This window comes from Meles meles, chromosome X (genome assembly GCF_922984935.1).
Source record: "Meles meles chromosome X, mMelMel3.1 paternal haplotype, whole genome shotgun sequence".
Taxonomy (NCBI): Eukaryota; Metazoa; Chordata; class Mammalia; order Carnivora; family Mustelidae; genus Meles; species Meles meles.
Genome location: NC_060087.1, coordinates 59,819,459 through 59,842,531, shown reverse-complemented (window position 1 = coordinate 59,842,531; position 23,073 = coordinate 59,819,459). Strand labels below are relative to the sequence as shown.

Genomic DNA, 23,073 nt, shown 5'->3' with positions numbered 1-23,073 from the left:
AGCAGCTTATCTTTTTTTTGCTCAGTATTGTGTTTTCCATATTTACCCATATGGATATTTTAGTTCTAGATCATTTGTTTCCACAGCTGATTAGTATTATTACTTGGAATATAAGTCTCTCTTTCTCTCAAATACATAAAATCTTTAAAAAAATCTCTTTCTCTCTGAAAATAAATAAACCAAATTCTTAAAAAAGGAGGGGATATGTGGGTGGCTCAGTTAGTTAAGCATCTGCCTTCAGCTCAGGTCACAATCGCTGGGGGCCTGGGATAGAGCCCCAGGTCTGGCTCCCTGCTCAGCAGAAAGCCTGTTCTCCCTCTCACTCTGAAGCCCCCCCCACTCCGCTTGTGCATTCTCTCTCTCCCTTTCTCTCTTAAATAAATAAAATCTTTATGCTATTTCATTAATGGGGCACCTTCTCGCTCTCTCTCTCTCTCTCTGCCTACTTGTGATCTCTCTGTCAAATAAATAAAATCTTTTAAAAAAATGTTGGTTATGACCCACTAAATTTATTTCTTGAGCAGTTGTTTGTGAGGCTCTAGGACAGTACTGTCTGAAACAGTGCAAACACAAATTTATATTTCTTAGTAGCCACATTAAAAAAACTAAATAAATTTTAAAAATTTTTGTTTATTTGCCAGAGAGAGAGAGATCACAAGTAGGCAGAGAGGCAGGCAGAGGGAAGTGGGGGAAGCAGGTTCCCCGCTGAGCAGAGAGCCCCATGCGGGGCTTGATCCCAGGACCAGGATCAGGACCTGAGCCGAAGGCAGAGGCTTTAACCCACTGAGCCACCCAGGTGCCCCAATTAAATTTTAACAATACAGATTATAGGGGCACCTATCTTGCTTAGTCAGAAGAGCATGTGACTCTTGATCTCAGGGTTGTGAGTTTGAGCCCATATAGGGTGTAATGATTACTTAAATAAATTAATTAAAAAACCATACAAATTATATAGCTCAAAATATCGAGAATGTTATCATTTCATCATATAATCAATATAAAAATTAACGAGATATTTTATGTTCTTTTTTTGTACAAAGTCTTTGAAGTCAGGTATGTATTTAAGGTTTTTCGTAAAGATATTATGGGACGTCTGGGTGGCTCAGTTGGTTAAGCCACTGTCTTTGGCTCAGGTCATGATCCCAGGGTTCTGGGATCGAGTCCCACATGGGGCTCTTTGCTCAGCAGGGAGCCTGTTTCTCTCTCCACCTCTGCCTGCTTGTGCGTGCTCTCGCTCGCTCTCTCTCTCTCTCTCTCTCTCTCTCTGACAAATAAATAAATAAATAAAATCTTAAAAAAAAAAGATTTTATTTATTTATTTGACAGACAGAGATCACAAGTAGGCAGAGAGGCAGGCAGAGAGAGAGGGGGAAGCAGGCTCCCTGCTGAGCAGAGAGCCAGATATGGGGCTTGATCCCAGGAGTCCCAGATCATGACCTGAGCTGAAGGCAGAGGCTTAACCCTCTGAGCCATCCTGGTGCCCCCAGGTATGTATTTTGTACTTAAAAACATAACTCATTTTGGACTTGCCTCATTTCAAGTTCTCAGTAGTCACATATGGTTAGTAGCTACCTTATATAATGGCAGTGATGTTCAGGGTATACATTTAGGAGTGGAGCTTCTAGGTCAAAAGCTATGGGCATCTTTATAAATATTGTCAAATTGCTGTTGAGTAGTTTTAATAATTTGTACTCCCTCTTCCTTTCACTTTTCCCTATATCCTTGCTAAGAATTGGTATTGTCAGACTTAAAAGAATTTGCAGATATGAAAAGTGTTGTTTTTAATTACCATTTTATTTTGGAAAACTTCTAGATTTACAGAAAAAGTACAGAAATAGTGCAGAGTTCCCATATTACCCCCAGCCAGTTTCATTTTCATTTATGTTATCATTTTCCATGAGCATTGTTTGAATTTCCATTTCCCTGATAACTAGTGAAATTGAATGTATTTTCATAAATTTATTAGCAATTTGTGTTTTCTCTTCTGTATGTGTAACCTTTTCAGTCAAGTTTTGTATAAATAAACCACCAGAAAACCATGTGGCAGCTCTAGGTCATTTTCTTCTTAGGGAGAGTTGACGTAACATCCATCTTTGTGTTTCAAGACCAAGAAGAAATTCGTCTTAAGTTATACCCATTGGGGCTAAATAAGTGTAACTCCTTTTCTGCATGCCAGATTGTCAACTATTTGAAGATATTTACGTCCCCTGGGAAGTTTCTTCTTCAGATTATGCATTTTTAGTTCGTTTAGTCATTCCTCATATTTCATAGTTTCTAGTCACCTTATCATCTTGTGTGCTGTCCTCTGAAAATGTTCTATCTTTTCATGTTATTCCTTGAAGCGTGTGGTACCCGTAACAACACAATATTTTAGGTTTTATATGATCAGCACAAAATAATCCTTCTTTTTACATTTAGGAGTGATCATCTTCTCTTAGATACTGATGTAGTTAAGATTGAATTTATTTTTTTCTTCTTTTGGGGTGAGGCCAGTCACACTACACTCGTGATTCATTTTGAGCTTTTTGACCCCAAAGACTCTCAGTCTTTTTATTTTTATTATTTTTTAAATTATTTTATTTATTTATTTGACAGAGAGAGACACACAGTGAGAGAGGGAACACAAGCAGGGGGAGTGGGAGAGGGAGAAGCAGGCTTCCCAGCAGAGCAGGGAGACTGATGTGGGTCTTGATCTCAGATCCCTGGGATCATGACCTGAGCCGAAGTCAGCTGCTTAACAACTGAGCCACCCAGGTGCCCCTATTTTTATTTTTAAATTTTTATTATTTTTATAAGATTTTATGTATTTGACAGAGAGAAAGCACAAGCAGGGGGAGCAGCAGACAGAGGGAGAAGTAGAAGCAGGCTCTCTGCTGAGCAGGGAGCCGGATGTTGGGCTCAATTCCAGACCCTGGGATCATGACCTGAGCGGAAGGCAGACACTTAACTGACTGAACCACCCAGGTGCCCCAACCCTCAGTCTTTTTAAGTATGTGCAGCTGTTAAGTTATATCTTGCCTGTCATATATTAGTACAGTTAGTTTTGAAGTCTTAAATGCAGGACTATAACTTTTTTTTTAAGTAGGCTCCATGCCCAGTGTGGGGCTTGAACTCATAATCCTGAGATCAAGAGTCACATGTTCTACCAACTGAGCCAGCCAGGTGCCCCTATAATTTTTTTTTCTTACATTAATCCCATTATTACAACTAGAGATTTGATTTTTAGTCCTAATTATACATCTGTCTTGTTACCTCTCAGGTTCTTCATCCAACTCATTTTTGAAAGATTTTATTTATCTGAAAGAGAAGGAGAGAACAAGCGAGGGCGGGTGGGAGTTATAGGGGCAGAGAGAGAAAAAGAAACAGACTCCCCACAGAGCAGGGAGCCTGACACAAGGCTTGATCCCAGGACCCTGAGATCATGACCTGAGTCTAAGGCAGACACTTAACCGATTGAGCCACCCAGGTGTGCCTTCATCCAATTTATCGACAAAATTGTTAAATGGGACAAGGCCAATAACAGAATGCTATGCCATGAAAAAACCTCATTTCAGATTGACATCAGTCCATCAAGCAACATGTTTGTTCAGCCTTCCTTATTTGCTCTTGTCTTCAAAGTCTGGGAACTGTCTTATTCTGTACTTAACATTGTCCCTAGATTTAGAATTTCTGGTTCAACTTTTTGAAGGACTCTTGGGGCTCTTTGTATGTGTACTTCTGTTACGAACTCTCTTGTTCACTTCCCCCTCAGTTTTATTGAGATGTAATTGACATATAACACTGTGTGATTTTTAAGGTATACAGTGTGGTCATTTTATATATGTATGTATATCTAAATGATTACCACAGTAAAGTTAGTTAGCATATTCATCATCTCACATAGGTTACAGTTTTTCTTGGGGTGGGGAAATGGGTGAAGATTGTCAAAGGGGACCAACGTCCTATTTACCTTTGAGGCTGTCTTTTATTTTTTTAATTTTATTTATTTTTTTTAAAGAAGATTTTATTCATGTATTTGACAGAGAGAGATCACAAGTAGGCAGGGAGGCAGGCAGAGAGAGAGGAAACAGGCTCCCTGCTGAGCAGAGAGCCCGATGCGGGTCTTGATCCCAGGACCCTGGGATCATGACCTGAGCCTAAGGCAGAGGCTTTAACCCACTGAGCCACCCAGGCACCCCTGAGGCTGCCTTTTAAAAAATTATTTTATTTTATTATTATTTTTAATTTTTAAAAAAAAATTTAAAGATTTTATTCATTTATTTGTCAGAGAACACAAGCAGGGGGAGGGGCTGGCAGAGGGAGAAGTAGGCTCCTGACCGAGCAAGGAGCTGGATGCAGGACTGGATCCTAAGACCCTGGGATCGTGACCTGAGCAGAAGGTAGACGCATAATCATCTGAGCCACCCAGGTACCCCCACTTATCTTTCCCTTCCCCAACCCTCCCCTCCCTTCTCTTCTCCTTTCCTCTCCTGCCTCCCTCCCTTTCTCCTTTCCTCCCTTAGTAATTGCTACACCCAGTGTGAGTCTTTGAACCCAGGACCCCAAGATTGAGAATCAGATGCTCTTCTGATTGAGCCAGCCAGGCACTCCAAGACTGCTTTCCTGATGTTGAACAAAGTCTGATGCCGCACTGTGCTATCCTCCCGACCTACAGCCTCCAGGGATTTCAGCTCTGCAGTACTTTTTCTGTCTTTCCCCTGCCTTCCCTTCCTTTTCCTTTCCTTTTCTTTTTTTCTCTTTTATTGTTTTTTTTCTCAGAAATCAGTTAGATTTAGGCATAATTTATGTAGAGTAGAATTTGCACATTTTAAGTGTGTACAGGTTGATACCATTTTTTGAGCAAATGTGAAACCACATAAATAACATTTCAAAGAATAGAACATTCTTATCTCAGAGAATTCTGTCATGCCCCTCTGTAGTCAGCCTACCCCCCCACTGTCCACTCGAGGCAACCACTGTTCTGATTTCTGTCACTATAGTTTATAAATGAAATCATATAGTATGTATTCTTTTTTTTCTGTGCTGTGTTTCACTAAGCATAATTATTTTGAGATTCATGCATATTGCATAGGAGTAGTTAATTTTTTTATTGCTTCGTAATAGTCCATGGAATAAATATACCATAGTTTATCCATACTTATCTTGATGGACATTTTTGACTATCATGAATAAAGTTGCTATGAATATTCATGTATAAGTTTTTTTTAAAGATTTTATTTATTTATTTGACCGGCAGAGAGGCAGGCGGAGGGGCAGGGGAAGCAGGCTCCTTGCTGAGCAGAGAGCCCGATGAGGGGCTCGATCCCAGGACCCTGAGATTATGACCTGAGCCGAAGGCAGTGGCTTAACCCACTGAGTCACCAAAGCGTCCCCATGTATAAGGTTTTAAAAATGACTTAGGTTTTCATTTCTCTTGAAGGAAATACCTAGGAGTGGATTTGCTGAGATGTAAAGTGTCTTTGTAACCAGGTCAACAGATTGTCTAGAGTATGTCCTTTCTGGAGAACAGATTTCAAAAGGTTCAGTTCTTAATTTGAAGGGAATTAAGAGGTATAAATTTCTAGTTATAAAATAAAAAGTCAGGGGCGCCTGGGTGGCTCAGTGGGTTAAAGCCTCTGCCTTCGGCTCAGGTCATGATCCCAGGGTCCTGGGATCGAGCCCCACATCGGGCTCTCTGGCTGGCGGAGAGCCTGCTTCCTCCTCTCTCTCTGCCTGCCTCTCTGCCTACTTGTGATCTCTGTCTGTCAAATAAATAAATAAATTCTTTAAAAAAAATAAAATAAGTCATCAGGATGAATAGTACAGCATAAGGAATATAGTCATTAATACTGGAATAATGTATGGTGATGGATGGTAACTACACTTATCTTGTTGACTATAGCATAATGCATAGAATTGTTGAATAATATGTTGTACACCTGAAACTAATATAACATATGTCAATTATACCTCAATTAAAAAAAAATAGTGCCTGGGCTGGGGGCGTTTTCTAAAACTGTCCTGTCTGGTTCAGAGAAAGTTCCTCATCTTGGCAAGCACCAGGACCATCCAAAATAGAAAGCAACTTAATATGGGAATAGCAAAAAATTGAGTGTTTAAAGAATAGTGTTTAAAGTATAGTTGTACCAAGATAATTTAGCTCAGGAGCCCCTGGGTGGTTCAGTGGGTTAAAGCCTCTGCCTTTGGCTCAGGTCACCCCCTGTCGGGCTCTCTGCTCAGCAGGGAGCCTGCTTCCTCCTCTCTCTCTCTGCCTGCCTCCCTGCCACTTGTGATCTCTGTCTGTCAAAAAAAAAAAAAAAAGATAATTTAGCTCAGTTGTCCTTCTCAGCATCAGGATTGTTTCATCTTAAAGAATGCCAACTGTTTATCAAGTTTTAGGACTCCCTTTCTTATGGTTAATTTGTTTTTTTTAAAGGTTTTATGTGTTTATTTGAGAGAAGGAGAGAAAGAGCACAAATGGGGAGAAAGGGAGGGGGGAGAGAGAAGCAGACTCCCTGCTGAGCAGGGAGCCTGCTGTAGGGCTTGATCCTAGGACTCTGGGATCATGACTTGAGCCAAAGGCAGATGCTTAATTGCTTGCACCACCCAGGCACCGCTCCTATGGTTAATTTGGAGACAGTTCTCCTTTTTCTAGATTTCTAACATCTTTGTGTTTGTTTTTATATATATATATCCTTATGGTCCATTAAAATATCTAAGTTTATACTTTCTTTTCCTGTTAAATTTATGATGACTATTATGTAGATACTAATTTGCTTCAACAAATTTTCAGAAGTCAGTCACAATATGTACTCTAGTTCAGCCCTATCTGTTAGACCTATAATGTGAGCTACGAATGTAATTTATAGGGATGCCTGAGTGGCTTAGTTGGTTAAGTGTCCGACTCTTAATCTCAACTCATATCTTGATCTCAGGGTCGTGAGTTCAAGTCCTGCATTAAACTCCACGCTCAGTTTGGAACCTACTTAAAAAAAATTTTTTTTTTGAGTAGTCACATTTAAAAAGTAAAGAGAGACAGGTGCAATTATTTTTAGTAAAAATTATAACTTTAATACTATATTTTAGCCATACATATCCCAAAATATTTCAACATGTAATCAGCATACAAAATTACTGAGTTATTTTACATTCTTTTTTTTATACTAAGTATTTGAAATCTGATGTGTATTTTACAATTATAGCATATTTCACTTTGGCCTAACCACATTTAAAGTGTTCAGTAGCCACATGTGGCTGCCATGTTAGACTGCAGATCTAGACTTAAAAACTTTAGTACTAAACTTAGTCAAGATCATTGACGTTCTTTGAATCTCAATGGATTTAATTCATTTGGAAGCTTCCCTGAACTATTTTTTCCCTATTCCTTTAAATACCATAATGGGAATCCTCAGATTAGGAATGGCAGTGTTATTAGGAAATGTTCCAAGGCAGGGCCACATAGTTCAGAGTCATGAGCATAGCTTCTATATGGCCTGTGCAGAAATCTTGTTGGGGTCACCTGGTATGCACGTATTAGGTAGCAATAATAATACAGTTTATGAAATGAAGAGGTAGAGTAACTAACACAATACAACCTTCTTAGTCTGCCATGTAATGTGTTTCAGACTCTGTCCCCTACATGCCTGCCTTTCTTTATTAAAATTTTTTAAAAAGATTTTAGTTACTTATTTATTTGTCAGAGAAAGAGAGAGAGAGAGAGAGAGAGAGAGAGAGAGAGAGAGAGAGAGAACACAGGCAGGCAGAGTGACAGCAGAAGCAGAGGGAGAAGCAGGCTCCCTGCTGAGCAAGGAGCCTGATGCAGGACTCCATCTCAGGATGCTGGGATCATGACCTGAGCCGAAGGCAGCCGCTTAACCAACTGAGCCACCCAGGCGTCCCTAAATTTTTTTAAAGTAAGGTTTATGTCCAATGTGGTGCTTGAATTTATGACCCTGAGAACAGGAGTCTCTACTGATTGAGCCAACCTAGCTCTCCTTCCACATGCCTTTCTAATGGTGTTTCCTGTAACCTTCTTTTACCCATTTTTCTAACCATATATAATTATTTATGGTTATTTGAACCCATTGTGCTTTTCAGCACCTGTGTATGCATCTCCCTCTGTTTGGTATGTTGTCTCGTGATCTCCAACTCATCCTTCAAGAGCCACCTTAAATAGAATGGCACCTTAATGAAGCCTATTCTCCCATTCTTAACAACCCAACTCTCAAATGGGCAGCTTCTCAATTCTTTCTTTATATTCATCTGGTATTCATAGCACTTAATACATAATATTGTAAATGTTCCCATTTTAATTTCCTGTAGTAGTGTGATCTACCTACCTACCTATCTACTACCTACTAGATGGCCTCCTTCATCTTTGTATTCCTACCAAGATGCACGGTATCTGCCTGGTACCAGACATTCTCAGTGTTCGTTGACTTAAGTTTTACAAGGAGAAGTTTTACTGAGTGTGACCTCATCCCAGGACCCATGAAAGCATGACCTAAGCTGAAATCACAAGTTGGTATCTTAACTGAATGAACCACCGAGACACCCCTCATTAAATATTTGTGAATGAATAGATGAAAGAACTTCTGTTCATGTTGCTATCACCAGGGATGACCCTGTATATTTCTTCTTTTTATTTATTTATTTATATTTTTAAAAGATTTTATTTATTTGACAGACAGAGATCACAAGTAGGCAGAGAGGCAGGTAGAGAGAGAGGAGGAATCAGGCTCCTTGCTGAGCAGAGAGCCCGATGTGGGGCTCGATCCCAGGACCCCGGAATCATTACCTGAGCCAAAGGCAGAGGCTTTAACCCACTGAGCCACCCAGGCGCCCCTCTTCTTCTTTTTTTTTTTTTTCAGATTTTATTTATTTGACAGAGAACAGGAGAGTGAGAGAAAGCATAAGCAGGGGGAGCAGCTGAGGGAGAAGGAGAAGCGGGCTCCCTACTGTGCAGGGAGCCCCATATGGGCTCAATCCTAGGACCCTGGGACCCTGACCTAAACTGAAGGCAGATTGTTAACCTAATGAGCCACCCAGGTGCCCTGACCTTGTATATTTCTGATGGAGATTTAGAAATGTGCATTGATACATTAGATCAAGCTTTCCTGTGTTATTCCCTCACCATGAAAACAATTCATAGGGAAAAGAGAGGGGTGCCTGGGTGGCTCAGTTGGTTAGGCCTGTGACTCAGGATTTTGGGTTAGGTTGTGATCTCAGGATTGTGAGATCAAGCCCTGCATTGGGCTTCATGCCCAGCATGGGATTCTCTATCTCCCTCTGTAAAAACAAACAAAACCCAAAACCAATTCATGGGATGCCTAATTGTTTATGATGTTTTGTTTATTGATCCTCTAACTAGTATACTTTGTTAGGTTTGGAAAGGCTAAAGATATTGTGTGTGGAAAATTAGCCATCTTTTGATTTTATTGCAGTTTTGATCTCTTCTGTGCAAATTTTATTTTATATATATTGTGTGTAGTTTATAATAGTTTAGAGATAAGAAACCACAAAGACAGTTTAATCAACTTAGACTTCTTTCTTCCTTCAAATACCTCTTTTGGTGAGAGTTGCTAAAATGTGCTCAGCCTAGCTAATCCACTTCAGTCTTCCAAATGTGTTGTTACAGTTTGTCAGCTGCATTCCCAGCCTTTCCAAGTGTTGTTTCTGGTCTAATTCAGATGTGAATCTGCTAGGCTAGTGTCTTGGATTAAGTCTTTCTCCAGTGCCTGTCACATTGTTAACACTCAGTAAACAGAAATCAATTAAATAAATTAAAGTTGGTTAAATAGAAATAGCCTTTGGTAACTGTGGTAATTAAAACAAACCAGATTTTAGCTGAATAGAACATTCTCAGTCAAAAACAGTGGGATCCATATCTTGGCAATTGTAAATAATGCTACAGTAAACATAAGAGTGTATATATCCTTTTGAATTGGTGTTTTCATTTTTCTCTGGGTAAATACCCAGTAATAGAATTATTGAATCATATTTTTAGTTTTTTAAGATTTTATTTATTTATTTGTCAGAGAGAAAGAGAGAGCGAGCACACAAACAGGCAGAGAGGCAGGCAGAGGCTGAGAGAGAAGCAGGCTCCCAGCCGAGCAAGGAGCCCATGCAGGACTCGATCCCAGGACCCTGGCATCATGACCTGAGCCGAAGGCAGAGGCTTAACCCACTGAGCCACCCAGGCATTCCTCATATTTTTAGTTTTTTGAGGAACCCCCATGCTGTTTTCTCCAGTACTTGTGCCAATTTGCCTCCCACCAATAGTATATGAGGGTTCCTTTTTCTTTCTTTACTTTTTTTAATTAAAAAATTTTAAACTTGTTTAATTTTAATTTTAAAATTAATTTATATTTTTAAAATATATGTGCCTCTGGCAGAGCACTCCTTTAATATTTATTTATTTATTTGGAGTTGGGGCACACGCAGAGGCAGGGAGAAGAGTGGCAGGCAGAAGCAGGCTCCCTGCAGAGCAAGGACCCCAATGTGGGACTTGATTCCAGGCCTCTCGATCCTGACTTGAGGCGAAGCCAGACCCTTAACAGACTGAGCCATCCAGGCACCCTGAAGGGTTCCTTTGTCTCCAGATCATCGTCAACACTTGTTATTTCTTGTCTTCTTGATTTTAGCCATTTTGACAGGTGTAATGAATCCACTTATAGATTAATAGATAAGATGTATACACACACAAACAGTGTAATAACACAGTCATAGAAAGGATGAGATCATACCATTTGTGACAATATGCGTAGACCTTGATGGTATTATGCTAAGTGAAATAAGTCAGACTGAGAAAGACAAATACTATATGGTCTCACTCATATGTGGAATTGAAAAAAAATAATAGTCACCAGTGAATCAACAAACAAAAAGGAGAATCAGAATCTTTAAACACAGAGGACAATCTGATGGTTGCCAGAGGGGAGGGGTGGAGGGTAGCGGGGGAGGGCAAAATAGGTGAAGCGGGGTGGGAGATAACTGGCTTTCCATTATAGCATTAATAAGTCATGGGAATAAAAGGCACAACATAAGGAATATAGTCAATGATACTGTAATAGCATTATATGTCGAGAGGTGGTAGCTATACTTGTGCGTATAGAATAATGTTTAAAATTGTTGAAATACTATGTTGTACACCGGAAACTAATGTAACATTGTGTGTAAATTACACTGAAATTAAAAAACTTAGAAAAAAGGGGCGCCTGGGTGGCTCAGTGGGTTAAAGCCTCTGCCTTTCGCTCAGGTCATGATCCCAGGGTCCTGGGATCGAGCCCCGCATCGGGCTCTCTGCATGGCAGGGAGCCTGCTTCCTCCTCTCTCTCTCTCTCTCTGCCTGCCTCTCTCCCTACTTGTGATCTCTATCTGTCAAATAAATGAATAAAATCTTTAAAAAAAAAAAAACAAAACTTAGAAAAAAATCTTTCACTGAAAAAAAACAGGGCTCAGCTACGAAGGGGAACAGGGTACAGTGAGAGTAAGAGAGTAATGTATAGAGATACTTGGTAAAGGAGATGCTTATGAATAGGATTGGATGAGTTGGCCACTTGAGTTTGGTTATGGGCCTTGTATTTAGAAGAGTGTGAAAGATATAAAATATCTAATTGCATCCCTAGACAGTGTGCCTTTGGTTGAGAGGACTGAGCTGTGGCTCTTTGGGACATTCTTCCTACTGATGTAGTTTGACCAGAATAAAGCCAGAAATTCCTTTTTGATTAGCATAATATTGTCATCTCTTGCTTCCCTGCACTCCCAGCCAGTTGCCCTCCAGAACTTTATATAGCTTTATCTCCTGTTGAGCCCAGGCTTCGTTTTGCTCCACTCACTAAGCCAGTTCTGTCCAGGGTCAAAAAGAATAGCAGTATTGTGCAGTAGGAAGAAGTTGGTTTGACGTGAAGTCCTGCTGGCCATCAGATTTGAGATTTAACATGCTAGGGGCAAACTCTAGGTACCTGTTGAGCTTTGGAGCTAGTTGTATCATTTGTTTGTCGGGATTTTCATGGAGTTAGCCTCTCCTGTGTCCTTTTCTAGTTGACTCCAGGACCAAGATGCTCAGAAGTACAATACACCACTGTGAATAGTTCTCTTTGAACTACGTTGCAGGCAGTTCCCTCTGACTTCCGCATTATAGCTTGCTGCTTGGATTCTCTTGTACCATACCCAGTTTGTCATTTGGACCTCCTGGAATATTGTATAAAAATGATGATCTCTCTGACCATAGAAAATATTACTTACAGTGTGATTTTAATCTGTGACTACATCTGTTTGCCTGAGTTTGCCATGCCATTTGACACTGAATACTTGGCTATGGTCATTCAAACTAGCCTCAGCTGGAACATTTTCTCTTAGCCTGCAATAGAGTTACAGTGTGGTATGCTGAGCAGTGTTGGCTCATTTTTTTCCTACCTGCTGTTTTTTAGTTGTATCAGTCTTGGCATATCACTTGCTTCAGGCCCTTCCTGACAGAACTAGAATAAGGGAAAGTACAGGATTTCAAATTAGAAAGACTGAGTTCATATCCTAGTTTGCTATTTTCTCTTTGTATCACTAGAGAAGTCACCGCACTTTGTTAAATCTGTTTCTGCATCTTTTTAAAATAAAAATTTCTCCCTTGCAGAGTAGATTGATGATTAAATGAGAATACATGTGAAAAAGCTTTGGGACTGTAAAGCACTATGCAAATGTTAATTTTATTGTCATTTTTGTTTTTTTTCTCACTAAAGAAGTTGCAGATAGTCATTGTGACTTGGAGTAAATTTTGAATTGACCCTGACAGGTCTTTGAGCTACTTTAGCTTTCAAATGACTGGTTGAGCTGATGGAGGCCACAGGGAGAGACTTGGGAGGACTTTTGATAGATTTTTCTTCCTTGTTGTAATGGAAGCTCCCTTTCTCAAGGATAGGGAAAATGCTTATTTTCTATTTTTCTGTACCTAGAATGCAGTCTACCAAATCAGAATTAATTGGTACTGATTAACATGGCTATCTGAATAGAGTAACCCCTTCAGGATGAATCTCATTTAAATTGACTGAAATCATGCTGTAAATCATAGTTTATTTCAGTAGTTAGGAAGATAATTGAATAACTTTCTTTGAAAATGTACAATCTTGCTGGATGTAATCTTAATACAGCGTGTCGTCTTCAGGTCTCAGGAATAAGCTGTATTTATAGAAGCTCTTTTCCGAGCTTCTCCCAGAAGCAGGTCTCTCTCTTTCATAGTGTAAGTTCAACCATTTAGTTATGTGATGTCTACTACTTACTCAGTTTAGCGGACTGCATTTTATCCTAAAGCACGGCAGTGCTGTCATTGCCTCAGCTGGTGTCAGTCAAGTTGCTCAACTGATTGACATTGAAAATATGTTTTGAAAGGACCAGAATTATGTTGACAGACAATGAGTTATACAAAACATTAAGAAGACATTCACAAATCAAAATTAATGTCTTTGCAATCTCATGTATTATGTAACCACAAGTCATGAGTAGTATTCTAGCAAAGTATATGTATTTTTTTTTAAAAAAGGAACTCAAATAGAAAATTTATATTGGGTTTTTGTTTTCTTTTCAAAAACATTTCAAGAATCTGCTTTTAGGGACACCTGGATGGCCCTGTCTTTTGGGTATCTGCCTTCAGCTTGGGTTATGATCCCCGGGTTCTGGGCTCCAGTCCTGAGTCGGGAATCCTTGCTTGGTGGGGAGCCTGCTTCTCCCTCTCCCTCTGCCTGCTGCTCCCACTGCTTGTGCTCTCTTTCTCTATCAAATAAATAAATAAAATCTTTTTAAAAAAAGAATCTTTTAAAATAATACTTGAATTCTTAAAAACAATTTTTAAACTTTCCTAATTCTTTTTTTATTGAGGTATAATTGACATACACCATTACATTAGTTTAGGTGTGTATCATAATGATTTGGTCACTGTATGTATTCTGAAATGATTACCACAACAAGTCTAGTTAATATCTGTCACCATGCATAGTTATGTTTTTTCTTGTGATGAGAACTTTTTTATTTTTTATTATTTTTTATTTTAAAGACTTTTATTTATTTATTTGACAGACAGAGATCACAAGTAGGCGGAGAGGCAGGCAGAGAGAGGAGGAAGCAGGCTCCCCGCCAAGCAGAGAGCCCGACACGGGACTCAATCCCAGGACTCTGGGATCATGACCTGAGCCGAAGGCAGAGGCTTTAACCCACTGAGCCACCCAGGCACCCCTATGATGAGAACTTTTAAGATTTACTCTTTTAACAACTTTCAAATGTGCAATACAGTATTATTAGTTATTGTTACCATGCTGTACATTACATCTCCATGACTTAATTTACTTTATAACTAGATGTTTGTACCTTTGACTCTGGTCACCCATTTCGCAACCCCCCCACACCTGAAACCACCAGTTCTCTGTATCTATGAGCTTTTTTTTTTTTTTTTAAAGATTTTATTTATTTGAGAGAGCACGAGCAGAGGGAAGAGGCAGAGGGAGAAGCAGGGAGCCCGATGTGGGACTCAGTCTCAGGACCCTGGGATCACGACCTGAGCCAAAGGCAGACGCTTGACTGACTGAGCCTCCCAGGCATCCGTGCGCTTGGTGCCTTTTTTTTTTTTTTTTAAGATTCCACATATAAGAGAGATTGTATAATATCTGTCTTTCTCTGACTTATTTCGCTTAGCAGAGTGTCCTTAAGTTCCATCTATCTTGTTACAAATTCCTTCACCTTTACGGCTGAATAATATTCCATTGTGTGTGTGTGTGTGTGTGTATGCCATAATTTATTCATTTGTCTGTAGTTGCCGTATTTTGGCTGTTGTAAATAATGCTTCAGTGAATGTGGGGGAGTATATATTTTTTTCAAGTTAGCGCTTTCATTTTCTTCAAATAAATACCCAGATGTGGAATTGCTGGATTATGTGGTAGGTCTATTTTTAATTTTTGAGGAATTCCATACTGTTTTCTGTAGTGGCTGCACCAATTTATGTTCCCAACAACAGTGCACAGGGGTTCCTTTTTGTTCACATCCTTGCCAACACTTGTTATTTTTTGTCTTTTTTTTTTTTTAAGTAGGCTCCATACCCATTGTGGGGCTTGAACTCATGACCCTGAATGAGATCAAGAGTCCCACGCTCTACTGACTGAGCCAGCCAGGTGCCCCTCTTTCTTAGTTTTTTTGATATTACCCATCCTAACAGATGTGAGGTGCTAATTCATTGTGATTTTGATTTTCGTTTCCCTGATGATTTGTGATGTTGAGCATCTTTTCAGGCACTTGTTAACTTTCTATATGTCTTCTTTGGAAAAATGTCTATTCAGATCCTCTGCCCATTTTTAAATTAGATTGTTTTATTGCTTTTATTTTAAAAAAATCTATTGTATTTTTTGCTTTTGAATTGTATAAGTTCTTTATATATTTTGGATATTACTCCCTTATCAGATATATGATTTGCAGGTATTTGCTCCCATTCTAAACTTCCCTAATTCTGTTACCAGTATTTCGAGAAAGGGCTGTAATATATATGCTCCTCAGCCTAATACTTACCTAATCTTAGGAGAATCAAGATATTTAATATTAGCCTTTCCACAATCTATTTTATGGGAATAGGGAAGCTAGAGGTTTTTCTTTTTGTATATATTTCATCACCTGAGATTTACGAAATATGTTTGGTATATTTTCCTTAATACCTCTGCTCATGCAGTGTGTTGTAAAGATTCCATGACCTGTAAAAAAAAAAATACTTGGGTATGTTTGAGCATAATTTGCTTTGTGAAGTCTTTATTTTTTTTTTATTTAGTAATCTCTTTGCCCCACATGGGGTTTGAACTCACAACCCTGAGATCAAGAGTTGCATGCTCCAACTGAGCCATGTGGGTACCCCTTGCTTTATGAAGTCTTGATGTGAATCTATTTTCTGATGCTTAACTGACAGTTTTTCATTTAGCAGATTATTGTAGCATGTTGAAAGTTATTTCAGGGAGAGGTGGGTGGGAGGGATCGGGTGGCTGGGTGATGGATATTGGGGAGGGTATGTGCTATGGCAAGGAAAAAAATAATTTAAAAATTTCAAAACAATTCTTTCAGAAGGTGCTCTGTAGTGCTTAGTATTGTGAATATTAACATTCTTGCTAGTTGATGCTCAAAAATGTTGTAAGAAATTAGAGACATGTAAAGGTTATGTAGACCTCTGTTACATGAGTTTGGAAAAATCTCAATTTGATAGTATGAAAGACATCAATTGTGATTTTATATCATGCTTCATTTTTAAGGAATTCTGTGGCCTTTTAAGATTCAGTTATATGGAGTCTGGAGCTCAGATTGTTTAGAAAAGGGTGACATCATTTGTACAGATTCAATAACTGGTTAATGTTGTTGCTAATTGGTCATGTCATTTTTTTCTCACAGAGTAAGGTCAGACTTCAGAGCCAGCATTGTTAGTTATGTCTGTCTAATGCTTAAAATTATTAATAATAAGTATTTCAGTTTTACAGGGCACATATATGTCTCCTTTCAGAATTTCTACATTTTCTTTTTTTTTTTTAAAGATTTTATTTATTTATTTGTCAGAGAGAGTGAGCGAGTGCATAAGCAGGCAGAGTGTCAGGCACAGAGAGAGGGAGATAGACAAGCAGGCTCCCTGCTGAGAAAGGAACCCCATGTGGGACTGCATCCCAGGACCCTGGGATCATGACCTGAGCCGAAGGCAGTGATTTAACCGACTGAGCCACCCAGGTGTCCCCAGAATTTCTACATTTTCTAGTTTTGAAGACATTGTTAATTTCTATTTTGTAGTTTTTTTTTTAAGATTTTATTTATATATTTGGCAGATAGAGATCACAAGTAGGGAGCGAGGCAGGCAGAGAGAGAGAGGAGGAAGCAGGCTCCCTGCCAAGCAGAGAGCCTGATGCGGGGCTCGATCCCAGGACCCTGGGATCATGACCCGAGCGAAAGGCAGAGGCTTTAACCAACTGAGCCACCCAGGCGCCCCTCTATTTTGTAGTTTTAAGGTGACCTGTTTGTGAAGTCAGTATATTTTGCTTTCTGAGAATGAGTGATGATTAAGTTATAATCAAATGACTCTCATGGAATACAAATTTTATTTGAAAATTGTACTCTGCTCTTAGTTACATGCAACTTTGTTTCCAGTTTGGTTTTACTCTAAGGATAATACAAGTTTCTTCATGCTGTATTCATTTTACCAAAGATCTAGGAACAGATTTCAAAATGATTTGCTACTTTTAGCTAATGGTGATATGGTTCACAGCAGTTTTATCATCCATTGTTATTTCAGAAACTGTTGAAAACCTGATTTTAAGAGATAATTCACCCAGCATACCTGAGGCAATTGACAGACTATTTGCCGACATAGCAAATATCAACAGGGAGTCTATGGCTGAAATACAGGATGCTCAGGTTGGTACAAAAATAATTTTGTTTATGATAATTTTTAAAAAGATTTTATTTTATTTTAAAGATTTTATTTATTTGAGAGAGTGAGCGAGAGAGAGAAAGAGCAGTGTGGGGGGCAGAGGGAAAGGGAGAAGTAGACTCCCCACTGACCCACTGTACAGGGAACCTGATGTGGAGCTTGATCCTGGGACTCCAAGATCATGACCTGAGCCGAAGACAGATGATTAAGTGACTGAGCCACCTAGGTTTATTTTTAAGGAATCTCTACACCCAATGTGAGGCTCAGACTCACAACCCAGAGAGCAAGGGTTGGATGCTCCACTGATTAAGCCAGCAAGGTGCCCCTGATAAATTTTGATGATTCACTATTAATGTCCTGTATAAGTAAAAAATAGTCTTCATGATTAACCATTATAAATATGTAGAAATTTATTTTTGGATTTTCAAGCCTAATGCCTTAATAACAGCTAAAACAAAGAATAAATGATACAAAGCAGCATAACTAATTGCTCAATTATGTGAAACTTAATGAATATAGAAATTCAAAGAGAAAAGAGATCAATGTAGACTGTAATAGTTGCTGAAGTTTTGTGTATGTTCCTGGGGAGACTGAAGTGAATTTGAGTCTTGTAAAGACAACGGGAGGAGGTTTATGTATGAATAAAACTGTATAGATAGGAATTAACAAGTTGTGTTCATGGGATAGTCAAATAATTACTCTACAGTGGGTATGTTTTGGGGGAAGCAAGGTAGAATGGGACTAAATTACAGAGGGCCTGTAAATGATCCACAGTAGTCACAGGACCATAAAACATGCAAGAAAAATATTATCATTGGAGGTGGACAGTATTTTAACTTGCTGGGAAAATGTTTCTCTTACCCAGGTGGAAGAAATGGCAGTAAACCTGTGGAACTGGGCAGTCACCAAGAGAGTAGGTTTGATTATAAGTGAAGAGCAGAAAGCTAAATGTACGTATATATTTTGTGACTCGTGGTATGGGTAGTATTTTTATTATACATTAGTAGTATTTTTATTACACATTAAATTGTTCCTGCACTTTAAATAATATCTTGACTAGTTTGTGGATGGATATTTGTTAAAATAAAACTAAACAAAAAAAATGACCTATATATAGAAGTTTCTTAAGCAAATGTCCTGAATTTTATGATTTTTTTTTTCCCGAGGTTAGGTTTTGATTAATAAAAGCATTGTTGCAAGAAATAGTCTGGTGGCGAACAACAAAGATGATTAAAGGGTGGGAAAATGAGAACTTGAGGAAATATTGAAGGACATGTATTATCTTCCCTGGAGAAGAGATGATCAGAATCTTCAGGCTTCTGAAGGACTATCAAATAGTAGTTTCTTTCTCCATTGATAATAGAATGAGAAATGTTGGCATGTGAGGAATTTAGATTTAAAAATCATAAAAGAGTAATTTCCTCATGAGATGGGTTGATGAACTTTGGGCTCAGTTACTGAGAAAATTCTAGAAGTTTTTTTCTGCCTGTGAGAGCAGACAAAAAGAACAACAACAATACAAAACCCCTAAGCCAAACTCATGTGCTTGGATGCATTATATGTGGTCCACAGTCTGGCAGAGTTCTAGTGCTTTAGCTAAATGGCCTGGTGTAGTGTGCTGACAGTTACCAATTTCCAGCAAAGACAGTGACAGTTAATGCATTTATGGAAAGTATATTGCCCCACTATAAAGGGTACATAGAGCCAAAATGTGAATCTCTGGACTGCTTGGCTTTGTAAGGACAAATGAATTTGGTCTCTATGCAGCAAGTAGAATTCATTGGTAAGGGTTTATCTTTATGAATATAAACCAAACTGTAAAATTTCAGTGTAGGTCTAGGGTAATTAGTGGTTAATATAGTCAATAATATACTTATTTATTAGCCCATTTCTCTATTAGGATGTTTAGAGAATAGTTCTGCCTCTTTACCTCTCAGATGAATGTTGATACTGCTCCTCAGAGCTTTTGATCCTCTAAGTTAAGGGGAGGGAAGAGTTAGAAATTTATCTGTTGGAGAAACTTAATACACAGTCAAACTGTGTGATACTAGAATCTAAACTCCTACTGTTCTGTATATCAAGGAGTATTGTTCTTAGCTGTTTTTCATTATTTGTCTTATAGTAGAGATTTGGTAGATGGACCTCTCCCAATGTACTGACTCTTTGTATGTAGCAGTTCTTAATTAGACATTTGGATGCTTTTTCTGTGTGTAGTAATTTTAAGAAACCGTGGAAAACAGGATGTAGTGTAGGAAGCCTCCGATTTAAGAGTTTTATTCCAAAAATATGTTGATTAGGAGATATTTTGTCTCCTTAACAGAATTTCACTGTGCCCAGATAATGGTATGTGATGGAAAGTTACCAGGATTTATAACCTACAGGTTTTTGTTATTGGGAAGAATTAACAGAACACTGACCAGAAACAGGAAAGCCAGAAGTAGAGGAATGACTTGTAAGTTTTAGTTTTAGACCTGTTGGCATTTGAGGTGACAGTAGGTTTGGAGATACGAGACTAGAGCTTAGGAGAAAGGTAGAGATTTGTTTGGTAATTATTTACATGGAGGTGATTGTGGAAGCCACATGAGTAGCTGAGTTCTCTGAGAGAGAAAAAGAGCAGCTATTCTTTTTTATTATTATTTTATTTGACAGAGATCACAAGTAGGCAGAGAGGCAGGCAGAGAGAGAGAAATAGGAGCAGAGAGCCCGATGTGTGGGGCTCGATCCTAGGACTCTGGGATCATGACCTGAGCCAAAGGCAGAGGCTTTAACCCACTGAGCCACCCAGGCGCCCCTAGTTGATGTTTTTGAAGGAAGAGAAACATATGTGTGAAGGTAGAAGGGAAAGAGTAAATTGAGAGGGAGGTACTGAAGCTATCTTTGGAGAGGGAAAATGATTGAGAGATCAGGTTCCTTGAGAATACCAAAGAATTAGTAAACTTTGGGAAAAAATAAAGGAAACATTTTCAAAGCTGGAAAAGCAAGACTGTGCAAATATATGATTAGGAGGTATTTTATTGGGAGTTTTTTTCAGAAACAACTTTATTAAAGGATGAATAGGATTCATATTTCATGATGGGTAATGAGAACCTGACTTCAGTTACCCTGTAATTTCATCTGGGCAAATCTCTTTGAATGCAATATTAATTGAAAATGGTATTAGTACAGGTTGAATGGCTGCTGAGATCTAACATCAAAGCAACTAGTTCAGTTATTTATGAAGTCATCTTTAAAAATTGGAAATGTTTTATGATGAGAGAAACTGTAAATAAAGAGCTCACAGTTATTCAAACTTTCTTATTTTTAGGGGAAATGAACTGTATAATGAGGATAATCTATATTTTCTAAGTTATACTTCAAGAACTTTTACATCATCAACAGAAAATATATTTAAAAAAAGTCACAGTTTAGGGGACTAATCAAACTATTCTTTTTTTTAAGATTTTATTTATTTATTTGACAGAGATCACAAGTAGGCAGAGAGAGAGGGGGAAACAGGCTTCCCGCTGAGCAGAGAGCCCGATGCGGGACTAGATCCCAGGACCCTGAGATCATGACCTGAGCCGAAGGCAGAGGCTTAACCCACTGAGCCACCCAGGCACCCCTCAAACTATTTTTATGTTCAGAAATTTTGTCAGATGTTGAATAGCTTTCTTTTTAAAAAGATTTTATTTATTTGTCAGGGAGAGTGAGCCCAAGCAGGGGGAGCAGCAGGCAGGAGAAGCAGGCTCCCTGCTGAGTGAGGAGCCTGATGCAGGGCTTGGATCCCAGGACCCTGGGATCATGACCTGAGCTGAAGGTAGAGGCTCAACTGACTGAGCCACCCAGGTGCCCTTTTTGAATAGCTTTTGATTCTAGTTTTACTTAGAATTATTTTGCTGTCAGCATAATATATACAGAAACATCACATGGAACTAGGTATTTTCAGTGAGTCTTCAGAATTTAAAACCTGCAGAGCTTAAAGTTTGAAAATTAAGTATCTGACTGAAGCATTAAGCAAATAATTCATTTGATAATTTTCAGCTCATTTACTTTTGATCATTGATTTTTTGAAAAGGACTTCACAGTTATCATTTTAACAAGACTGGTTTCACTTTGCTCCTCCTTTCTTTTTATAAGTATAGAAAACAATGAATGTTTTGTGTTTATGGGTGTTTGATTACTGTTTTGCAGTACGGCATGTTGCTTGCAAGCTGGTGTGTATGTGTGGAGGCTCAGCTGCTTCAGAAGAAGTTATTCGAAGACAGATTTTGGTAAGTCTTAATTAAATGAGGAGAAAGTGCAGATGCAGTGAAGTAGCTGTTACTCCTATGAAGATGGTTGAAGTTAGTGTGAACTGGAAAGGGGGTTATATCTTTTAGTGTTATCCATGTTCCTTTTATGATAATTGTACCTATTAGAATTAAAGGTCTCAGCAGTACTATCATTATTATGGTGATTCGGTGGACAAAATACTGAACTTAAATTCAGGATTTATGATAAATAATAAAAAGTAATAGTTCTCTCCTTCATCATTCCCTACCCCTGTCTTGTTCCCTAGAAGCAAGTGTTATTTTTTAGTGGAAAATATTTTTCCCAGTATTCTAAAATAGCATTTATTGAAAAGCTCAAATGTGCACACAAAATAGCCAAGATAGTACAATGGTTTCCCCGTTTACCTATCACTCAGCTAGAGTAATCACCAATTCCTGACAACTCATTTTTTTCTGTATCTCCTCCAACAGCAAACCCCTGATCTCATGGATTATTTTGAAACAAATACAAAACATCATTTTTTCCATAAATATTTCAATATGTTTCTCTAAAAGACAATGTGTCTTTTTAAAAATTTTTTATTTATTTAAGAGAAAGAGAACATGAGCAGGGCAGAGGGAGAGGGAGAAGCAGACTCCCCACTGAGGAGGGAGCCTGATTCTAGGCTTGATCCCAGGACCCCAAGATCATGACCTGAGCCAAAGGCAGACACTTAACCTACTGAGCCATCCAGGTACATTGACAAGGTGTCCCTTTTTAGTCAAACAAACCCAGTGCCTAGGTTCACACCTGATAAAATTTAACAAAGATTTCCTAAAATCATCAAATATCCAGTCTTCCCCTCCTGCCTTCATGTCCCAACACTCTCAGACTCTCACTCTTTCACTTGCTCTTGCCCACTTGTTTGCTCTCTCTTCACTTCTCCCTCCCTTCCTCCAGTTAGTTCCTTAGAATCAGGATTAAAGAAAGTCCACATCTCCTATTTTTTTTTTAGATTTTATTTATTTATTTGACAGACAGAGATCACAAGTAGGCAGAGAGGCAGGCAGAGAGACAGGGGGAAGCAGGCTAGAGAGAGAGCCTGATGGGGGGCTCAATCCCAGGACCCTGAGATCATGACCTGAGCTGAAGGCAGAGGTTTAACCCACTGAGCCACCCAGGTGCCCCTCCTATTTTGTTAATATAGCTCTTTCAGTCTACATGTTTTCCCCTCCTTTCTTAATCTGTTGAATAGTATTTGTTGAAGAAGCAAGGTTGTTTGTCCTACAGAGTTTCCTAAATTCTGGATTCTGATGACTGCATCCTTAGAGTATCATTTAATAAAGTCTTTTGTCTCCTGTTTTTCCTGTAAACTGGTAAGTATATTTAGAAACATGATCTGATTCAGGTTTAGTTTTGTGAAGAATAATTCATAGGCA

General features: G+C 38.7%; 1 protein-coding gene across 1 annotated transcript in view; it reads left to right on the top strand.

Annotated features, from left to right (window-relative positions):
• The window catches only part of TEX11 (testis expressed 11), a 297,399-nt gene that overhangs the window by 2,482 nt on the left and 271,844 nt on the right, over positions 1 to 23,073 (top strand). Inside the window, exons 2-4 of the mRNA XM_045994777.1 lie at positions 17,267 to 17,388; positions 18,270 to 18,354; positions 21,575 to 21,654. Of these exons, the coding sequence (XP_045850733.1) occupies positions 17,267 to 17,388; positions 18,270 to 18,354; positions 21,575 to 21,654 (287 nt within the window). The remainder of the gene's footprint in view (positions 1 to 17,266; positions 17,389 to 18,269; positions 18,355 to 21,574; positions 21,655 to 23,073) is intronic.